The sequence below is a fragment of the Danio rerio genome, chromosome 4 (assembly GCF_052040795.2).
Source record: "Danio rerio strain M-AB ecotype USA chromosome 4, GRCz13ab, whole genome shotgun sequence".
Taxonomy (NCBI): Eukaryota; Metazoa; Chordata; class Actinopteri; order Cypriniformes; family Danionidae; genus Danio; species Danio rerio.
Genome location: NC_141024.2, coordinates 8,731,227 through 8,752,144, shown reverse-complemented (window position 1 = coordinate 8,752,144; position 20,918 = coordinate 8,731,227). Strand labels below are relative to the sequence as shown.

The following is a 20,918-nucleotide window of genomic DNA, read 5'->3' as shown; positions in this document are numbered from 1 at the left end:
AAAATGAAAATAACTTTAAGTCTATTATTAAGTGTATTTGTTTAAAAATATTTCAGTTTCATGAGTTTTAATGTAAAACTGGAACTAATATAAAATAAAACGTGTTTATAAATATAAATATAACTTTGTTTTTCATTGAAAATAGATTTATTTTTCTGTACATTTTACAAATTCACTTACTTAAATATACTTTAAAAGATGTAGGGTCAAAATAACTAAAATAACAAAATAACTTTGATTAATATTAAGTCTAAGGGTGGCGTGATGGTGCGTAGGCGCAGCGGGTAGTGCTGACGCCTCACAGCAAGAAAGTCGCTGGTTCAAGCCTCGGCTGGGTCAGTTGGCATTTCTATGTGAAGTTTGCATGTTCTCCCCAGGTTTCCTCAACAAGTCGAAAGACATGCACTTTATGTGAATTGGGTAAGCTAAATTGTCCATAGTCTATATTTGTGAATGGGAGTGTATGGGTGTTTCCCAGTGATGGGTTGCAGCTGGAAAGGCATCTGCTGCGTAAAACATATGCTGGATAAGTTGGCAGTTCATTCCGCTCTGGCGACCCCTGATTAATAAAGGGACTAAGCCAAAAAGAAAATTAATAAATGAATATTAAGTCTAGTTTATAAAAAAATAAAATTCATTATCATGAGTTTAAATGAAAACTAGAACAAATATAAAACAAGGCTTGTTTAAAAATATAAAAATAACTTGTTTTCCACTTTAAATCAGGTTTATTTTTCTTTCAATTTTACACATTCCCTTAATGGAGATATACTTTAAAAAGACAAAATGTAAGGTCATTTTCTTCTGAAATAAGAATAAACTAAAGTTAGTTGTAAAACGAACATATATACAATTAAAATAAAATAGTAAGCATCATGTTCATGAGACTAAAATTAAAATGTAATTAAAATGAATTTAATTAACAACAGATAACAAAACTAATAAAATTATACTATATAGTCTGGAACAACATGCCAGTGAGCAAATAAAGACTAATATTATTATTTAATATATTTCTCAAAACATTCATTTATTCATTCATTCATTTTTTTTCAGCTTACTACCTTTATTAATCTGGGGTTGCCACAGCGCAGTGAACCGCCAACTTATCCAGTATATGTTTCACGCAGCGGATGCCCTTCTAGCTGCGACATTTCTCACAACAAATGTTAATTTTTAAGTTAGACTATACCATTGATAAAAATGTACTAAAGCTAAAAGTGTATAGCATCAGTTAAGGAACATGCACACCATACTGACAAAGCTCAACATGACACATTTCAGCTCACGAACACGGCACTGAACCACAGCTCTGCAGCGGCGCATCATCAAACCACACAAGATCATCACTCTCGAGCTTTAGATAAGAAAAAGATCTCATGCAAGCAAATCTCAGAACACTCAGAGTCACTCCGCCAGCTCCCTAACATATCCTCTCTATCTCACATACACACCAAACTAAACTTCAGATAAGCCTCCAGCTCATGCAAGCAAAGCCCCGCTCACACATTTATTAGTTACCCACATATACACACACACACACACACACACATACATACACAGACATTTAGAGGCACTGGCCGTGCTAAGAGAGTCTTTTCACATAGAGATGCACTTACATTGGAGGGATGGCCTGACACGAGATCAGAACGCTTTCGGGAAGAAAGAAAGAATAACATGGAAACAAAGAAAGAGGAAAAACAGAGGAGAAAAAATTGTCTTCACTGTAAGAAGTGATTAGTTACTTAATTTGTAAAAGCTGAGTAAACGAACTGTGACTGGTAAGTTGATTTAATTTTTGGAATCAGTTAATATCCTTGATAATTTTAGGGCAACATGTTAACTCACTTTAAGTAAAGTCAACTAATCACTTTTCACCATGTTTGTAACCTTTAATACAACACTGGGAAGTTGATGTCTCTGTCATGCTTTACAATAAGGTTTCACTAGTTAATGGATTTACTAATATGAACTAATAATGAACAACACTTGCAGAGCATTTATTAATCATAATGAGTTCGAACCTTACCGGAGTAGTATTTTTTTTTTCATGCCAAGTCATATAATACTGTTTGGGTTACTTATATAGGTGTACATATATATATATATATACATACATACATACATACATACATACATACATACATATATATATATTTATATTTATTGAAACATATATATATATATATATATATATATATATATATATATATTTATTCATTTATTTATTTTATTTATTTATTTTTGTGTGACCACCATTTCAAGCACAAATGTCAAGGCATGTGAAAACATCTTAGGGGCCCCAAAATCACCTCAGACGTCTGAGCGTTAAGGCCACTTAATATAAAGTGGAACCGGTTAACAATAATGTTTTTAATTGAGTAAAGTATGAAATAATGGTTTGTTTTGGATGCTACCTTTAAATATCATTCTGTTAATAATCAACTATATATTAAAAAAATTATATTATATATAATATCATCCATTATATCATATTATAAAATCCCTCTATGGCTCGGCAGAGGAAAAACTCCACCAGTTTAAGTGCACTTGAGAAAATGTTCAGCTCTCTGTTGTCAGCGATCTGGGTAATGCACAGAGAGAGAGAGAGATGATGAAATATATTCTTTTTTAAACAAAAAGTGAGAAATATCTGATGTGGTTAAATATCAGGAGGCGGCGAGCAGGCAGGATGAGGAGAGAATGCAGAATTAGAGGGGATGAAAACAGATGGCGATGGGGAAAGAAGTCACAGACGCGGCAGGACTACCAAGTGGTGTCAAAACATCACTTCTGGTGGTTTGAAGTAGCAGGAGCTACAAATAGAAGAGACTTGAGATGACTGGGAATAGGGCTGCATGGTAAATTGACATGAATACTGTATGATGTATACTGTTTTCCAGCATCTTAGAGAAGCTTGGTTTTTTTACTCGGAGCTGCATTAAAACATTATATACCATAAGCTGAAAATGAGCACAGCGTCGACTGAAAAATGGTTATATTTACATTTAATCATTCTATCTATATAGGCCCAATCCCAATTCTATTTTTGTACCCCTGCCCCTTCCGGTGGCCTTTAAAAACGAGTGTTAAGGAGAAAGGCTTCAAAACGTACCCCTAAGAATTAGGACAGCACTACAGCACATGCACATGTCATCATATGTCATCGCAATCATATGAGATCACACGATCGTGACTGCTTTAGTTACTCCAGTTGTGTGTGTGTTTTTTTTTTTTGGTATTTATCTTCAAGAAATCACTAAAGGCAAATAATATGTTATCATAATGATCTAATGTGGCAAGAAGATCATAACTGTACTGTGCATTTACACAGTGGCCATATCCATCTACTGTATGTAAACACACGAAAACAACACCAAAATTATAGCAGACACTGTAAAAAGCCCATTCTCAGCCACTAGACTTTTCTGACAGGGTATTCCAGTGTCATCAAGTTTCAGAATGTTGTGGGACTGCTATACAGGAGTTATGATTAGAGATTATAGATCGCGTTTTTTATTTTAGCATGTTTTTTTTTAAGTATGATGGTAAAACATTAACGAGGTTATGAATATATTAAAACATGTGCTTGTTTGTTGTAAAAATTCATAATAATGACAAAAACATATTAATTTGTGGATCTCCTTATTTCCGGGTGCAGCTGTGGCTGGTGTATTCTGGGAAATTTTCTTACCTCTGGTTTCGAGTGTGGTCCTGAAAAATCTTCGTTCGAAGGGGCATCTACCCCTCGCCCTTAGCCCTACGCCTTCAAGCTAAAGAGAACTGGGACACCCCTACCTCTTTTTGGGAATGCGCAAAACGAGAGGTAGGGGAAGGGCTAAGGGGTAGGATTGGGCCTTAGTCTTCACTGTTTCATTTCCTTAAAGAGATTTAAGCTATCATATTGTATACATTTGTCTAGATTTTTGTAATTAAATTGATTTAAAATGTATTTATTTTATGCAGATGCTCCACAATATAGTACAAAACTGTGTTTTTGTCATCTAAATTGCATTTAAAAACAGATGATTGTATTGCACTTGTAGAATCTAAAACTTGTAATAACCTGTGTGTGCTTTAAATGCAATCATTTCTATAATATGTTTTTTTTTTTTTTCAATTATTTGTTCTGCATTGATAATTTCAATTATGGTCATATGATCATATGATCATTTATTAGTGAGGTCAGGCTGGAAAATGACCCGCTAAATCCAGCTAAAACCAGCTTGACCAGCCTGGTTTAAGTTGGACATAGCTGGATTTGGCTGGGCTCCCAGGTTGGCTAGGCTCGTCAAGCTGGTTTTAGCTGGTCATCTCCCAGCCTGACCAGCTAAGACCAGAGTGGAAATGGCTGGAAAGCAGCCTGGAAATGGCCAAAACCCCTCTAAAACCAGCCTGGTGAACCAGCTAAAACCAGCCAACCAGCCTAGGCTGGTTTAAGCTGTTTTTTTTCAGTAGGGCTAACAATAGTTTAATAATGGTATTTGTAGTAAAATGTGGTTTTACAAATACTGATTAAGGCCCAAAGCACTACTATTACAGCACTTTGCATATAATAATCACTATTTTTTGTTATAATGATGGCTAATTTTCTTAAGAGAAACTAGACATTATCACAAAATATATTCTACAGCACATGCTAATGCTAAAATGCTAGCAATCACTTAAGAGTGCTTGTCAAGCATCATCTTTCCCCCCCATTTGAGTGCCTGTTGACACATTTAGCTGTTTTGAAGTGTCTAAAATGAGTCAAGTATGAGATTCTGGTTGATTTTTGGATGCTATCGCTAGTTAGCGGCACATGTTGACCATACGCCATTTTGCTAACATCTTCCACTCCATCACTCAACAGAGGAACAGAATACAGGTAAAGTGCACTTGAGTAAACGCTCTTCTCAGTGTCATTGTTTTAAGTGTTGTCAGCGTAGTGCTAACAGCGTGCCAGTCAGAATAATGACTAAGCAGACGAGAGATGTATTTGCTAGCCCTGATGCTTCAAGTGTCTGGGCTCACCTTCTTGAGCTGACTCTCCAGTTTGATGCACTCCTCTTTCTTCTGCTCAAGAGTGATTTCCAGACTCTTCAGCTTGGAGTCTTTCTTCAGTCCAGAGGAGGCCAGGGACGAGGCGTGCTCCTTCAGGTCCAGTAGAGAGGCCTGAGGGCGGTAGAGAGAAGAAGGGTCAAAAAAAGAGAGCAGAGAGCACTTAAATCAATGATAGACCTCTGAATGTACACTACTGGTCAAAAGTTTGAGATTGTTTTGTGTGTTTGATTTGTTTTAAGAATTATTTTATGCTCGTCTAGGCTGCATTTCGATCAGAAATGCAAAATATAAATGTTAAATTGTACCAGTTTAAAACAGTTTTCTTGCAGTATTGATTGTTGTTTTAATTATACATTGCTCCTGTTATTTAAAGCTTATGTTCATGGTAATACTTTACAACAAGGTTGCATTAGTTATTGTTAATTAATGCATTTAGCAACATGAAGAAAAAATGAACAATAGATTTATTGGAGTGTTTATTCTTCCATGTTAACGTTAGTCAATGGAAATAAAGTTCATGGTTAGTTCATATTCACCCATGGTCAGGGCTGTCCCTGTACATTTGGGGGCCCTAAGCAGAATAATTTTGGGGCCTTACCTTGCTCTGAATAGTGTATTGCCATAGCAAACTGGCCCAAAATGGTTTCATTGCTTATTAAATACAATCAATGAAACAGAAAAGCAAAACCAGATTTCTACGTAATAGCTGTCTGAATGGTTTCATTTTAAATCACTGTTTTTGTCAACTATCATCTTCAAAGATGAAGGATTGTATATCCGTTAATAAAGAGACCAGTGATTTCTACTTAGCGTCCTTCTAGAGCAGGGGTGGCCAAACCTGTTCCAGGAGAGCCACCTACCTGCAGATTTCTGTTGCAACCCATATCAAACACACCTGACCCAATTAATTAGGACCTGAACACCACGTGATAATGACAGGCAGGTGTGTTTGATATGGGTTGCAACTGAAATCTGCAGGAAGGGGGCTCTTCAGGAACAGGGTTGGCCACCCCTGTTCTAGAGTATTTAAAACATATTTTATTAATTTAGCAAACAGATTTAATACGTTATAAAATATTATAGTTTGAATTGAGACCCCAGATTACTAAAGCCGAAAAGAAAATGAATAACGGAAAATCATTAACATGTGAACAAGCATTCCCACTTATAGAATTTACACCTTCTTAACTTAAAATAGTAACAGTTCTAGACCCCTGTAAGCAACAAACACAATTCAGGTATCAGAAGGAAAAGGCCACTTTGGGCACTAGAGTGCTTTTAGTGTAGAATCATCAAAAAGACAAGTACAGATTCTAAAGTAAAGTTAAAGAAAAATTGCACTGTGCTCAATGTTTGCCATTTCATATACACATAAACACATGTCACATGTTCATATACACATCAAATCAGTCTTGGAGAAATTTAGAAATTAATATGTATTAAACACCTTGAGTTTATATTTCAAATTTGATGAAGATATTATGCAAAATGAGATCCCTGTAAACATTTTTTTTTTCTAAAACTATATCTTTTATGTAATGATGCTGTAATTCACAGTAATAACTAACATTTCAAACTACACTCATTATTAAAAAATATATATATTAAACTGTTAGAATATTTCAAAATTAAACAGTTTGATCAAATAAATGCAGCCTTGAGGAGCAGAATATGCTTAAAAAAACTAAAACCTACAACTAAAACCTAAACTAAAAATTAAAAACATTTAAAAACAATAGTGACCAAAGAGAAAGCTAATGAGAAGCAGGAATAGATTGCGTTAACGTCATGCCACGGGCCCTGATTGAAACAACCTGAGCACAAACACATGTAAACATGCAAATCAGAACCACAGCCAGACGTTTCAAGACGATTTCAACAGCAGGAAATTCAGAGAGCCAAGACAAATTGCTATATGAGCTTTTTTTCATGCATTTGTATACAAACACGCAATCACGAGGATTTAATTCTCTCAGATCAGATTGGATCAAATAAAACTGGACTTGATTTTGAAAGCATTACGTAGGGGAGAAAAGGCACATTTGACAAGGCACTTCATGTAAATTTGAAAACTCTGTCATCGTTTGCTTACTGTCCTGTCATTTTAAAGCAGTATGATTGTTTTTCTTCTGTGTAATGAACTGATATTGCAGCTTTCCAGCTTGCAGAAGAATGTAACAGTGGTTTACGTATTATAAATTAAATTTATATGGAAAAAAATCCAACATTTTACTCATTCTTTGAAAATGTTGGTGGAGAAGGAGAGAAATGGACACACACACTGAAAAAAAATTAGTCAAAGATGATTCCTTGGATTTACAAATACGTTTAAGTTAAGTAGTTGTAAACAATTTGTTTGTTTAAATTCAGCCCAAATAAATTAAGTTGAACATTACTTAATTTAATTTGTTCGTTCATTTAAATTCAACCCATATAAATCGTTTGCAACAATTTTGCAGATATGATTATTTTTAGTTCTTGCAGACCAAGAGAACAGCTCTGATCCAATGCAAATATACTGTATATAGGACACGGATGAGCTGGAGAATGGAGAAGAGTGTCAACAAGTCTGGAGTGTATTTTAACCAAAAATCAAGATATATATATATATATATATATATATATATATATATATATATATATATATATAGTTGTGAGTATGCGGATTATTGTCAGCTGTGGCAGGAGCTGATGAATGCAAGGAGTCCTGGGAGATGGAGTTCGGCAGGATTACCGTAAGTAATCTCCATCGGACAGGCCTGAAGCCAGCAAGGTGAAAGGGGTGGTTCTTTTAGTGCACTTTCAGCATTTTAGTGACATTTTAAGCACTATTTTTGCAGGATTAGCTTGTTGGATGGTCATCTTAACCACGCTTTTTGATGCACCAAAAACATTTCCTAAAGATTTAGAATAAAGAAATATGAAAGAGCAAAAATACAAATTTATGATATTGTACATCTTTAGAAAAAACAATAGGAATCTGTTCAAGTTTTAAATAAAAAAACTCTAGCCTATTGTCATTTATTAGGCAAATAAACTGACCAGCACATTCAACTTTACTCAGTCAGAATTTGGGATGTTGAATTCTTCCCGTTCTAAAGTCATGCTGAGCCAAATTCGACACCCCAAATAAATATGCCAAAAAAATAAATGACAATAGGCTAAAGTTTTAATTTAAAACTTGAACAGACTCCTACTCTTTTCTAATGATAAATGATCGGCGCCTTAAATTCTGTACCGACAGCCACTGTAGGATTCCATTTGGTCTTAAAGCTTTTTTTTAAGAGTTATTTTCAGAATTTATCAAGGCATGGCAGTCAAAATAGGACAAATGAGCTCATGTGAGGGACAAATTCAGGACATTTGTCAGTGAGGGGTGGCTTTTTCGAACCACCCGAACACACCCTGGCTATTAGCCTATTGAAGAAAGCACCACTGCCGATCACAACAAATATATTCAAAGTAATATATTAATAATAAAAAAAAGTATTCAATCTAACTTAAATACTACAGTAGTTTTAGTAAATAACACTTAATAAAAATGATTCAATATCTAGTCAAAACGATTTTAAAAAGTCAAAAAACTAAAATGCTAAGTAAAATTACTAAAACTCAAGTGAAGAAAATACAATAAATAAATAAAAACAACATTAAATCAAACTAATAATACAAACTTCAGTAGCTTCTCTATAATAAAAAGTGACTTTCCATAAACAGTAACTTTAATTTCAGCCTCTTTCTCACTGAAAACAATGAAAATGATTCAGAGGCCTTCGAATATGGTGATTCAAGTTATATGAAGCACTTTACGATACATTTACAGTGCTTTCATTTCATTTGATATCGAAAAAAGAGTCTTGGATGAACTGTTCCTTTAACGGTACACCGACTTTTATGAGGAATAATGTGCTAAAATATGAAACGGTAGCAGTGGCATCTCAATAGTAATATCAGTGATATCTCTGCACATATGCAGTACATCAGCACAGCAGTGTTTTTTCAAGCCGAGTCTCAGGAACGCTGTTAAAACTGCAGCCTTTCCTGGCGTTTCCGCTTTCAGGCCCGCAATTTCACACTCCACTGGAGTCCGCGGACCAAAATACACACGTAATGTTCATACTGCCGCCCGGCGTCCTCTCGCGTTGGTAAAGAAAACAGGAGAGAGGGGAATGATGGGATGTGCTGGACGCCGCTCTTTATGATTAGAGGAGGTCAGGAACAAGACAATACAGTGGGGGAAAGAATGGAGAAAGAGAGAAATGGACACACGCAGATCAAGAGAACAGCTTTGATCCAATGCAAATATACTGTATGTAGGACATGGAGAATGGAGAAGAGTGGATCTGTAAACATGTCTGGAGTGTATTTGAACCAAAAATTTTATGAAATTGATATAAAGTTATATTTTGTGACCAAAAAAGGCCTACTTTCACTACAAATAAGGTTGTATTGAAATGCATTTACTAAAATATACATATTTTGGGGTATTTCATGAATAAAATCTTGATTTATTTATTTAAATGTGTTCATTAACTATTTATATTCAGCAACTATTTATAAATTCACAGTATTTGTTTATGAAATATTTGTTGGCATTTCATAAACAAACGCTTCCAAATGCACTATTTATTTATTTAATGTATAATTTCTAAATATGTTTGGTGACTAAAATATTATTTCAATAAACATATTTGGTTGAAAAAAAAAATCTGTTTTGTTTAAATGCACCAAATTACATTGCCTATATTCGCTGAGAAATCGATAAAGATATTCATTTTTAAAATGGGGTGTACTCAATTATGCTGAGCATTGTAGTTATATCTTAATGTGACTTCCTGGCTAAACAAAGGAATAAAAAATAAATAAATAAATAAAAGCAAAAAAAGTAACTCAAATATGTTTAGAAAAAGTGAATGGTCAATAAATGATGACAGAATTATCAATTTCGAGTGAACGATCCCTTTTAAATATTGAATATTGTCATTATCTCACACCTACAGATTCAAAATAGTCCAAAATCAAAAGGCTTGGTGTCAAGATGTGGTTTAATTAACACAATATAAATAAATAAACACAAATCTTTAAGATATTTACTGCCTTGTGTATTTGATTGTTTATTTATTTATTTATTTATTTAATTATCTATATGTACTCAGTTAAAATGTATACAACTATTTATACATTAACCATATTTGTTTTTTAATTTTAAAATTATTCTCAGGTATTTCATAAATAAAAGCTTGAAAATATTATTTATTTATATATATGTACTCATTTAAAATGTATAAAACTATTTATAAATTAACAGTATTTTTTTCTTAATTTTAATAATATTCTTGAGCATTTTATGAACAATAGCTTCAAAATATACTTTATTTATTTATTTATTTAATTATATGTACTTATTTTAAATGTATACAACTATTCATTATTTAACAGTAATTGTTTTTTTTTAATATTCTTGATAATTTCATGAATAAAAGCTTCAAAACATTATTTATTTTTTATTTTTTTATTTAAATGCACTTATTGAATAGAACTAAATTCACTGTCTTAAAAATATTTCTGTATTTAAAACAATTAAAACCAATGTAATTTAAAAGAGTATTCATAAAAAAAAATTATTTAATTATGTATAATTGCAATTTTATATTTTGCAATTTTATATTTTATACAGAATGTTAATGTTCTGTATTTGATTTCCGTCTGTATTATTTGGCAACAAGTGAACCAATAAATGGTTGAATTCATATATATTCATATATATCTTGAAACTAACTTATTCATTCCAATATTGGTTATTTAATTAAATTAAATGAATCACTAAAATAAAGAAATAAAATACCATAATTATCACAAATAAAAACAAAACAATTAGGCAAAAAAACAATATTGTTCCAATGCAGTACATTGAAGCAATCTGGTATACGAACCACTTCTGTGAGGCATCAAGAAACCTTGAAATGTTCAGAAATCTACTGCTACACTTTCAGATTTCTCTTTTTTTTTTTGATACACAAAAGGTAAACAATAAATAAAAATCAGGCTTTAAACAACACGAGGGCAAGTAACCAATGACAAAACTCTTATTTGTAGGTCAACCTCTCCTTTCATACGGAAATACTGGAGAGATGTTAGACAGAAAAGCACAAGAAAGTGCAAAACAAAGAGAGAGAAAAAGGAAAAAAAGAAGAAAAGAAAAAAAAAGAAAAGTGAAGAACAGAGGCGAGCTGAAGACAGAAAGAGAAATGAGCAGTTGCTCTCAGGGAGGGGCCGTTCCTTCACATTTACAATCCACCATTTATCTTCATGTCTTACACACACACACACACACACACACACACACACACACACACACACACACACACACACACACACACACACACACACACACACACACACACACACACACACACACACACACACACACACATACAGAGCGCTGTGGGTCCAGCATGTCTGTTCTCATCTCTACAGCTCCTCTGGACTCGAAATCAGTCTGTCTCTATCAAGAATGAGCAACTCGTCCAATAGCACAAAAATAATGCTTCAACCTGTTTAATCCACACCTGACACATTATAACTGATTATTGTATGAGAAATGCAAACCGCAGTCTGAATTCGTGCACTGTGAAAGTCATTGCACAAGATGTCATTTGGATGTGCGCCTGTCTGTTTGCACCTGTAATGCGAGATATAATCGACTAATTATATAAGAAACGATCTAGTCTAATCATTTACAGGGAACATTTTCAAGTAAATAAGCAATAGTTGAACATCTGTGTAATTTTAAAGGGAAGGTTCACCCAAAAATGAATATTTGCTCATTTACAGTGCTTTGCCTAACTCTTAACGTGTTTCTTTTGTCCAGTAAACACAACAGAAGATATTTGGGGGAAAAAGTTGGATGTTGGTGTAGCCACTGGCAAGAAAATATACAGTTGAAGTCAGATTTATTAACCCTCCTGTATATGTTTGCCCAAATTTCTGTTTAACAGAGAGATTTTTTTCAACGCATTTCTAAACATAAAAGTTTTAATACGTCATTTAATAACTGATTTGATTTATCTTTGCCATGAGTACAGGACATAATATTTAACTAGAGGTTTTTAAGTTACTAGTATTCAGCTAAGTCACATTTAAAGGCTTAACTAGATTAACTACGCAAGTCATTGTATGATGATGGTTTCTTCTGCAGACAATCAGAAAAAAAAATATTGCTATTCATCAAAAATGGCCAACTACGGATACATTTAAGCGTTTTTTGTATACAGATTTAACAGGCATTTGTAATTGTTTTTCATGATGTGATTCAGAATTATGATTTATGATCTGCGGATGTGAAGTTTGCGATGTTCTCTGTGGTTTTTGTGCATAACTTGTCTTGTCCTGGTCTCACTGAAAGAAAATTCCTCATAAAAGAAACTCAGATATGTTTAGAATAGGTGGATGGTCAGAAAAAAGATGACAGAATTGTAATTTTTGGGTGAACGATCCCTTTTAAATACTGAAGATTGTCAATATCTCACACCTAGAGATTCAACTAATTCTCTCGTTTTGCGCCACGTTGTTGAAATAGCAAATCCATTTGCGCCACGTTGTGGACTTAGGGGTGTTCCGGTCTAGAAAAGAGGTGTGCTAAGCCGCATTTTTGCATGTTGCTATTTTGAGGAACAGCAATAGACTGTGCAATAGACCAGCTGAATTACAACAATACGCAGATATCTTTACATATGAAAAAGAATTAAAAAATCTAAATATGACAAAAAAAAATATTTTCTACATAAATATTAAAACCACTGCCTCCATGCCTTCATCATCTCAGGGGGAGCCTGCTTTTGACAGCTTGCTTCTGTATAATGTTAGCAGTATTATTTATTATATGCATATATATGTTACAGTTATTTGAACACACTTCAATATTATTGGTGTTTTGCTAATTTCTTGGATTATTAAAACTGAAATTATTAATAGTTTTGAAACAAATCTTTGCACTTAACAAACTAAATTAATTATGTAGGCTAAAAGATGTCTTCAGTGGAGTGTGTACAACAGTTTCCTTACTCCACAAAAGAGAAAGACAAAGTAAAGTAGGCTAAAAAACAGGTTTTCTCGCTTGTGATGCGCTCAGTTTTTCCACTTACAAAAACCGCTATGTAAATAGCAAATGCACCATAGTGCAACGCAACTCAGTCTTAAAGGAAATGGAAGAAGATTGCTTTATTCTCAAAACATACCCATAACTCATGAAGAGAATAAGCACAACCCTGTTAGACCATGCGCTGCGGCGCAAATCATATTTTTCCGTCCTTAAAACTGCAAAATTGGATTGGGACATGCCCTTAATGCTTTTGTGCCATGCGCTGTAGAGTTTGCATCTAGATTGTTAAAATAGAGCCCAAAATAGTCCAAAATCAAAAGGTTTTTTTTTTGTCTAGATGTGGTCTGATTAACACAATATGAAAAAATAAATAAATAAATAAATAAATAAATAAATAAATAAATAAATAAATAAATAAAATCTTTAATTTTATTGTTTTTGTGTATCATTTAATAATGAATATTGTCAACATCTCACACCTATAGAGACTCAAAATAACTCAAACTAGTCCAAAATCAAAAGGTTTGGTGTCTTGATGTGGTCTGATTAACACAAAATGAATAAATAAATAAATTAATTAATTAATTAATTAATTAATTAATTTTAAAAAATCTTGAATTTAACTTTTTTTGTGTGTTATTTAATAATGAATATTGTCATTATCTCACACCTAGATTTTCAAAATAACTCAAAATGGTTAAAATCAAAAGGCTTGGTGTGTAGATATGGTTTGATTAACAGAATATAAATAAATAAATAAATAAATCATTTCAAATTAAATTTTTTTGTCTAGATGTGGTCTGATTAACACAATATAAATAAATAAATAAATATCTTTAATTTTACTGTTTTCTTGTATCATTTAATAATGATACATGTCAATATCTCACACCTAGAGTTTTAAAATAGTCCAAAATAAGGTTTAGTTGATATGGTCTTATTAACACAATATAAATAAATAAATACAAATCTTTAAAATATTTACTGTTTTATTGAGTCATTTAATAATGAATACGCTCAAAAACTCACACCTATCAAATAAATTATTCAAAATAACTCATAGTGACGGTGTCTAGATATGGTCTGATTAAAACTATATTTCATCAAAAACCCATAAGAAGTCGCTCATATCATCTGCTTCACACAATGTCAGCATGAATGGCGAGTTAGCTTTGTGTACTGTTGAAAAGACAGACTCACCTCGCGATCTGACAGGTCTCCCTGCAGTACGTTGACCTTCTCTTTCAGCTCTTTTAGCTCTTTCTTATTGCTCTCCAGTTCTTCGCTCTTCTCTCTCTCATCTCTGTCTCTCTGTTCCTTCAGACGCTCAATGATGCGCTCCTGCAAACATCACAAACAAGAGACAACATGTTACACTTTCATTTAAAAACAGATACAATGGGAATCATTTACTATGTAGTTACAAAACCAGTAGTGACTTCAGATGAGTCTTGAAAGGAATAGTTCACAAAAAAATGAAAAAGTATTGACTCTTTACTCTCCTTCAAGTGGTCCCAAACCTTTATAGGATTATTTCTTCCATTGAAGACAAAAAAAAAGACATTCTGAATACAACTAAGCAACCCTTGACCTTACATGGTGGGAAAAAACAAATATTATGGAAGTCAATGGTTACAGGCTTCCAACATTTTTCTAAATATCTTCTTTTGTGTTTTACAGAAGAAAGAACCTCATAAAAGGCTTGAAACAAGTGAAGGGTAAGTAAATGAATGACAGAATTTTAATTTTAGCGTGAACTATCCCTTTAAGCATACAATTGAAAATGTATGAATGTAATGTAATGTAGTGCATCATGGCCCACACGAGATCTGCCTAAACGAAAGAATCTGCGTGTATATATATATATATATATATATATATATATATATATATATATATATATATATATATATATATATATATATATATATATATATATATATATATATATATAATTCAGTTTTTATATGAATTTCAGTCATTTTATTGAATAATAAGCAAATGTTTATCTGATTTAGGTACAGTACAGTTGGTAAAGTAATATTTCTGTCTTTTTGTAGATATATATATTTATACGAGAGACTTACTTTGCTTTTTGTATTTGCACAGCAAACCTTTAAAGCTAACATTTTTTAATTTCAACTTTATTTGTTATCCATTTTTTTAAGTGTACATATTATGTCTGGCCCTACATCATACAGTAAAATCAGTAAAAACTTTAATATCATTATAGAAAATAAATTATAATTTGGAATTAGATTTGAAATAATGTGCAATTATTATTATTATTATTATTATTATTATTATTATTATTATTATTATTATTATTAGCATTGTTAATAAGCTAAATGTATTAGGTAATTTAAATGAAAAAAGAAACATTTATTAGGCATTATTATTATTATAATTATTATTATTAGTAGTAGTAGTAGTAGAATTATATAAATTGCTATTTAATAATATTATAAACTAACTATATTTATTAGGTTATTTTAAAAAAAGGATGCATTTTATTGTTTTTGTCGTTGTTGTTGTTATTAATAGTATATGCAATGTTAATTAATAATATTATTATTAAGCATTTATTTCTATATATCAAGTTATTTTAAAAAGGATGAAACCCTTACTTTTATTTTTATTATAACTATTATTATTATTATCACTACACCACTGGCGCCGGCATAATTTACATTATTATTAACTAATTATATTTATTAGGTTATTTTAAAAAATGATGAAACTTTTATTATTATTATAATTATTATTTATTCATTCATTCATTTTCTTTTCGGCTCAGTCCCTTCATTAATCAGTGGTCGCCACAGCCGAATGAGCTGCCAACTTGTCCAGCATATGTTTTATGCAGCGGATGCCCTCCCATCTGCAACCCATCACTGGGAGGCACCCATACACTCTCATTCACACACATACACTAAAGACAATTTAGCTTACCCAATTCACCTGCACCACATGTCTTATGGACTTTTGGGGGAAATCGAAGCACTCGGAGGAAACCCACGCGGACACGGGGAGAACATGCTAACTCTACAGAGAAATACCACTGACACAGCCGAGGCTCGAACCAGCAACCTTCTTGCTATTATTATTATTATTATTATTATTATTATTATTATTATTATTATTATTATTATTATTATTATTATTATTATTATTATTGCTGCTGTTGTTGTTGTTGTTATTACCACCACCAGTGAAAATTAGCACATTTCTGTACAGTATCAAATGCAATATTGTAATTATCCTCATTTCTTTCAAACACAGACCGATGACTAGTTCTCTCACCCTGTTAAAAGTGGAATTTAATATAAACTCATAATTCAATAAATATGAGCCTAACTCTGCCCTTTGGCTGTCACTTTTATGTTGGACACTCTATCTGCATGATGGAAGGTTAACACGTTATCCATTTATGCTTCTCTTCCAAGGTCAAAATAAAAAGTGGCACTCATAAAGAGGAAATGACTTTTTTTTCTGAGGCTGCTTGACTGTAGTTTTATGTAAGCGATGCAATATTTACCCAAAAACACCAGCGCGCCAACACCTGTCAAACTTTAGAAAGCGCAGGCACACCAATTCCTTAATTCCCAACTTAAGCGTAACTCTGCACGGCCAGTGAAACGCATTCAAATGAACACATTCACCGTGCCATCCATTAATCTCACACATGTGTCAGCTCTGGCCAGGTGTTGGGAGGATTTGGCTGTGGGTTCGGGTTCAGAAAAATGGAAGTAAGTGTAGTAGAAATGAGTCAGATCTGATGTGAATGGTTACTACGCTCCACATTTTTAATAACAGCGAGAGAAAAAAAGAGACACCGAAAGCAATAAGAGGTCTGAGGAAAGCGTGTTTTTGCCTGGTGTTCGCAGTCGATGGCCTGTGAAAGAGGACGGCTGGAATTCGTGGAGAGCTTTGGCCTCCGGCGCTTTCACACCCACGCCGGCCAAAACTCACACACCGAGCGGCCCGAACCGGACAGTAATAACACGGCTCTTTCTTTCCTTTCTCACCACAGCGGCTGTATTTCACTCTCCTGAGCCGACGTTCCTGGCCGATATTTGCTCGAGCTGTGACATTAAGCATGACCGGATCATTGCTATGCCAGCTAACCCTCTCCATGACCACTGGATTCACAATATGTGCATCATATTGCAAGAAAGAAATAAAAAAAAGCACTGAAAAAAATGATTCACTGGATTTACTCAATGTTTCTAAGGTAAATGGTTGCAAACTATTTATATGGGTTGAATTTAAATAAACAAGCTAAATTTAGTAATGTTCAACGTGATGTGTTTGTTTAAATTCAGCCCATATAAGTTGTTTGCAACTAATTACCTTAGGAGAAATGTGTAAATCGAATCAATCATTTTTTTAGTGTGTGTGTTTGTGTGTTCATGTTTTTGTGACATATCAGGACACAAATCTGTATAATGACATGGGTATGACACAGGTATTACAAAAAGGGGGTGAAATATGAGGACATTGGTGACGTCCTCATTTCTCAAAATGCTTATAAATCCTACAGAATGAGTTTAATCAGAGAGTAAAGCTGCACACAGTCTACTGTGATGGTTGGGTTTAGGGGTGGGGTGAGGGCAATACAATATATGGTTTGGACCGTATAAAATAAATGGAAACCTATGTAATGTCCCCACTTTTCACAAAAACAAACGTGTGTGTGTGTGTGTGCGTGCGTGCGTGTGTGTGTATCTAAAGGGCTGTTCACAACAAGAATGATGACCGTTAATATAGTAATCAAGATGAACACTACCTGATAAAAGTTTTGTCGTCTATCCTAGTTTTAGGAACAACAAATAATAACTTGACTTCTAGTTGATCATTTGCTATCATATTTCGGTTGGGATTACATCAAATATTGAATAGAAATGCACATTTTAAAGCACTTCGCGAGACCCTTAAAGCTGTTCATAAATTCTTAGCAATACACACTAGAAAATGTATGAAATGTCTTTAGGGATCATGATCTTTACTCACTTTTCTAACAATTTTTGGAAGGAATAATGATCTATCATTGGCTGTTCCTACAAACATACACATGCAACTTAAGATTTTAAGGAGTTTTGCAATGCAGGTTTACAAATTCATTTGTTTCTACTTCAATCAAGTCCAAACATCAAATTACCAGCCCAATTATCTTGATTAAAGAGTTTGTAGATAATGCAAAGTGCCGTCTGAAATATTCTTCTAAAGTAAAATTTTCAGGATCTTGTGTTTATGACCAGTTATTTCACTTCTATGATGATGAAGATGTTATTTTCATGACCTTTAAAGTGAAATAACTAATCATAAATTACATTTTAGATGGTGGTTAGAGAGTTTTGCATCTGAACTCTTTATATTTGAACTAAAAACAAAACAAAACAAACGATTTTATGTTTATATTTGTCATTATCATACATGGTGTGAACAGGCCTCAAGAAGATAAAGATCTACCTGAGGGACCATGCTGCAAAAGTGCATACGTGTACGCCTGTGTCCACTCTTTATGTGTGTCCACTTTTCAATATGCAGATGACAAAGTTAATTTCCGGGCTGTGGCTGGGTGGAACGTGAGGCCCAAACCTCGGTGCGTGAGGGTATGCGAGCGAGATGAAGTGGGGGGGAAAAAAAAGCATAACAGCCAATCGCTGCCAAAACTGCGGATATGCAAGACAATGCTAATAACCGGCGGGGTTAATTCATTCATATTCATGAGCTGGAGTTCAGGGCTGGGTGTCGATTCAGGGAAGTGTGTGAAGGTGTTTGCTGAAGACAGTCACACGTGTGATGTGAGCTGATGAGAAGTGGCAGGAATTGACCTGTGGATCTGTGAACGTGCTGGGAGGTCGAACGTGGTGCAGAAATGACTGAGTTCTTACATAAGGGTGTGTGACAGAGCAATCTTCACTGCTGTCACACACACACACACACACACGCACACGCACACGCACACACACACAGACACACACACACACACACACACACACACACACACACATACATACACACACATACACATACACACACATACACACACACACAGACACACACACACACACACACACACACACACACACACACAAACAAACACATACACATACACATACAGAATCAGTTCACCTGTGTTAACTCTGTGTAATCATGCTACCCCCCATACACAGTGTCATTAATTATAACTATTTAAAATAATCAACAATAAAACACTGATTTAATACATACTTTTTAAATTAGAATAAATAATGTACAATTTTACTATTATTATTATTATAATTATTATAATTATTATTATTATTATCATTAATAATAATAATAATAAATTATAATAAAGAGCTAAATGTATATTAAATATAATATCAATAGTGTTAAATTTTACATTAATTTTAAATGTGAATGAACATAGCTGCAGTTAATAATAATAATAATAATAAATTATAATAAAGAGCTAAATGTATATTAAATATAACATCAATAGTGTTAATTTTTACTTTAATTTTAAATGTGAATGAACATAGCTGCAGTTAATAATAATAATAATAATAATAATAGTAATAATAACAACAACAACAACAACAACAACAACAACAACAACAACAACAAGAACAACATATGCAGGGTTGTATTTTATATTTAACTGAAACCATAAAACAAAAGTCATATTGAGTTTTAAAATTTTAATATTTACTAATAGAATTTGATCAAACATGGTATTCCATATAACAGTAATAATATCAAATATATAGTAATGTTAATGTTATTACTTATAGCAGTTTATCATATTATATCAAATTATATTAAATTATATTATATTATATTATATTATATTATATTATATTATATTATATTATATTATATTATATTATATTATATTATATTACATTATATTTAAAGTGTCATATAATTATACAGAAGTGTTGTTTATAGTTATAGAAAAGTGTCGTTTGAACACTTACAGTGTCTCTCGGTGCTCTAGAACTGCTGGTTTCTGACTTTTCAATGATTTTTTTCTCTCGCATAGACTGATCACAATGGTATGAACCGTTATAGGGGTGGTCAAATGTATGTTAATATAATCTATTATTTTAACTAGAAATATAATTTAAGACACTGATCAGAGCCAACTATATCTCACTATTTGAAGGACTGACCACCCATACATGTTGTTTTGACGTCCTTCAGGGATTCCAAGCATTACTTAGGGGAGTCAAACCCCTCAGTAATTCGCACCCTGACTATTACTTTCTTAAAATTAGAAATAATAAATAATAGCTTATCTTTGCTACTGAGTAGGTGACAGGTAGTTACTTGAGAGGTAAGTTAAATGCAAGTTAAAATGTGCTATGGTGTCAAACCAAAACCTGAGACCTAGTGAACTTAACAAAGGCAATAAAAATAAAAAATAAATAAATAAATAAATAAATAAAAAATATATATATATATATATATATATATATATATATATATATATATATATATATATATATATATATATATATATATATATATATATATATATATATATATATATATTTTTTTTTTTTAATCACAGAAATTAATATTAAGTATAATTAATACCTAATTTAAATGATAAATAATGAATAAAAGCTTAGTTTTGTTGCAGTGCATGTGATAGGAACTGTAGCTATTTAATACACCCAACAGGTAAGTTTGATGCCAGTTTAAAATGTGCTATGGTATCAAACCCAAACCTGAGAACTAGTGAACTTAACAGAGACAATAAAAAATAAATAAAAAAAAT

At 32.7% G+C, this 20,918-nt stretch overlaps 1 protein-coding gene across 8 annotated transcripts in view; it reads right to left on the bottom strand.

Annotated features, from left to right (window-relative positions):
• erc1b (ELKS/RAB6-interacting/CAST family member 1b) overlaps window positions 1-20,918 on the bottom strand; it is a 307,170-nt gene that overhangs the window by 208,133 nt on the left and 78,119 nt on the right. For 3 of the 8 annotated variants that reach the window (XR_015942247.1, XM_088649957.1, XM_088649959.1), the window contains 2 exons: window positions 14,345-14,485; window positions 5,014-5,154 (listed from right to left, as the gene is read on the bottom strand). Coding sequence is in view for 4 of the 8 variants with exons in the window: in XM_088649957.1 (XP_088506083.1) it covers window positions 5,014-5,154; window positions 14,345-14,485 (282 nt within the window). In the remaining 4 variants the exon portion in view is untranslated. Of the gene's footprint in view, window positions 1-1,619; window positions 1,653-3,237; window positions 4,226-4,337; window positions 5,155-14,344; window positions 14,486-20,918 lie in introns of those variants that run through there. The other 5 variants (XM_088649956.1, XM_088649958.1, XR_015942248.1 and 2 more) reach the window with 3 other exon arrangements.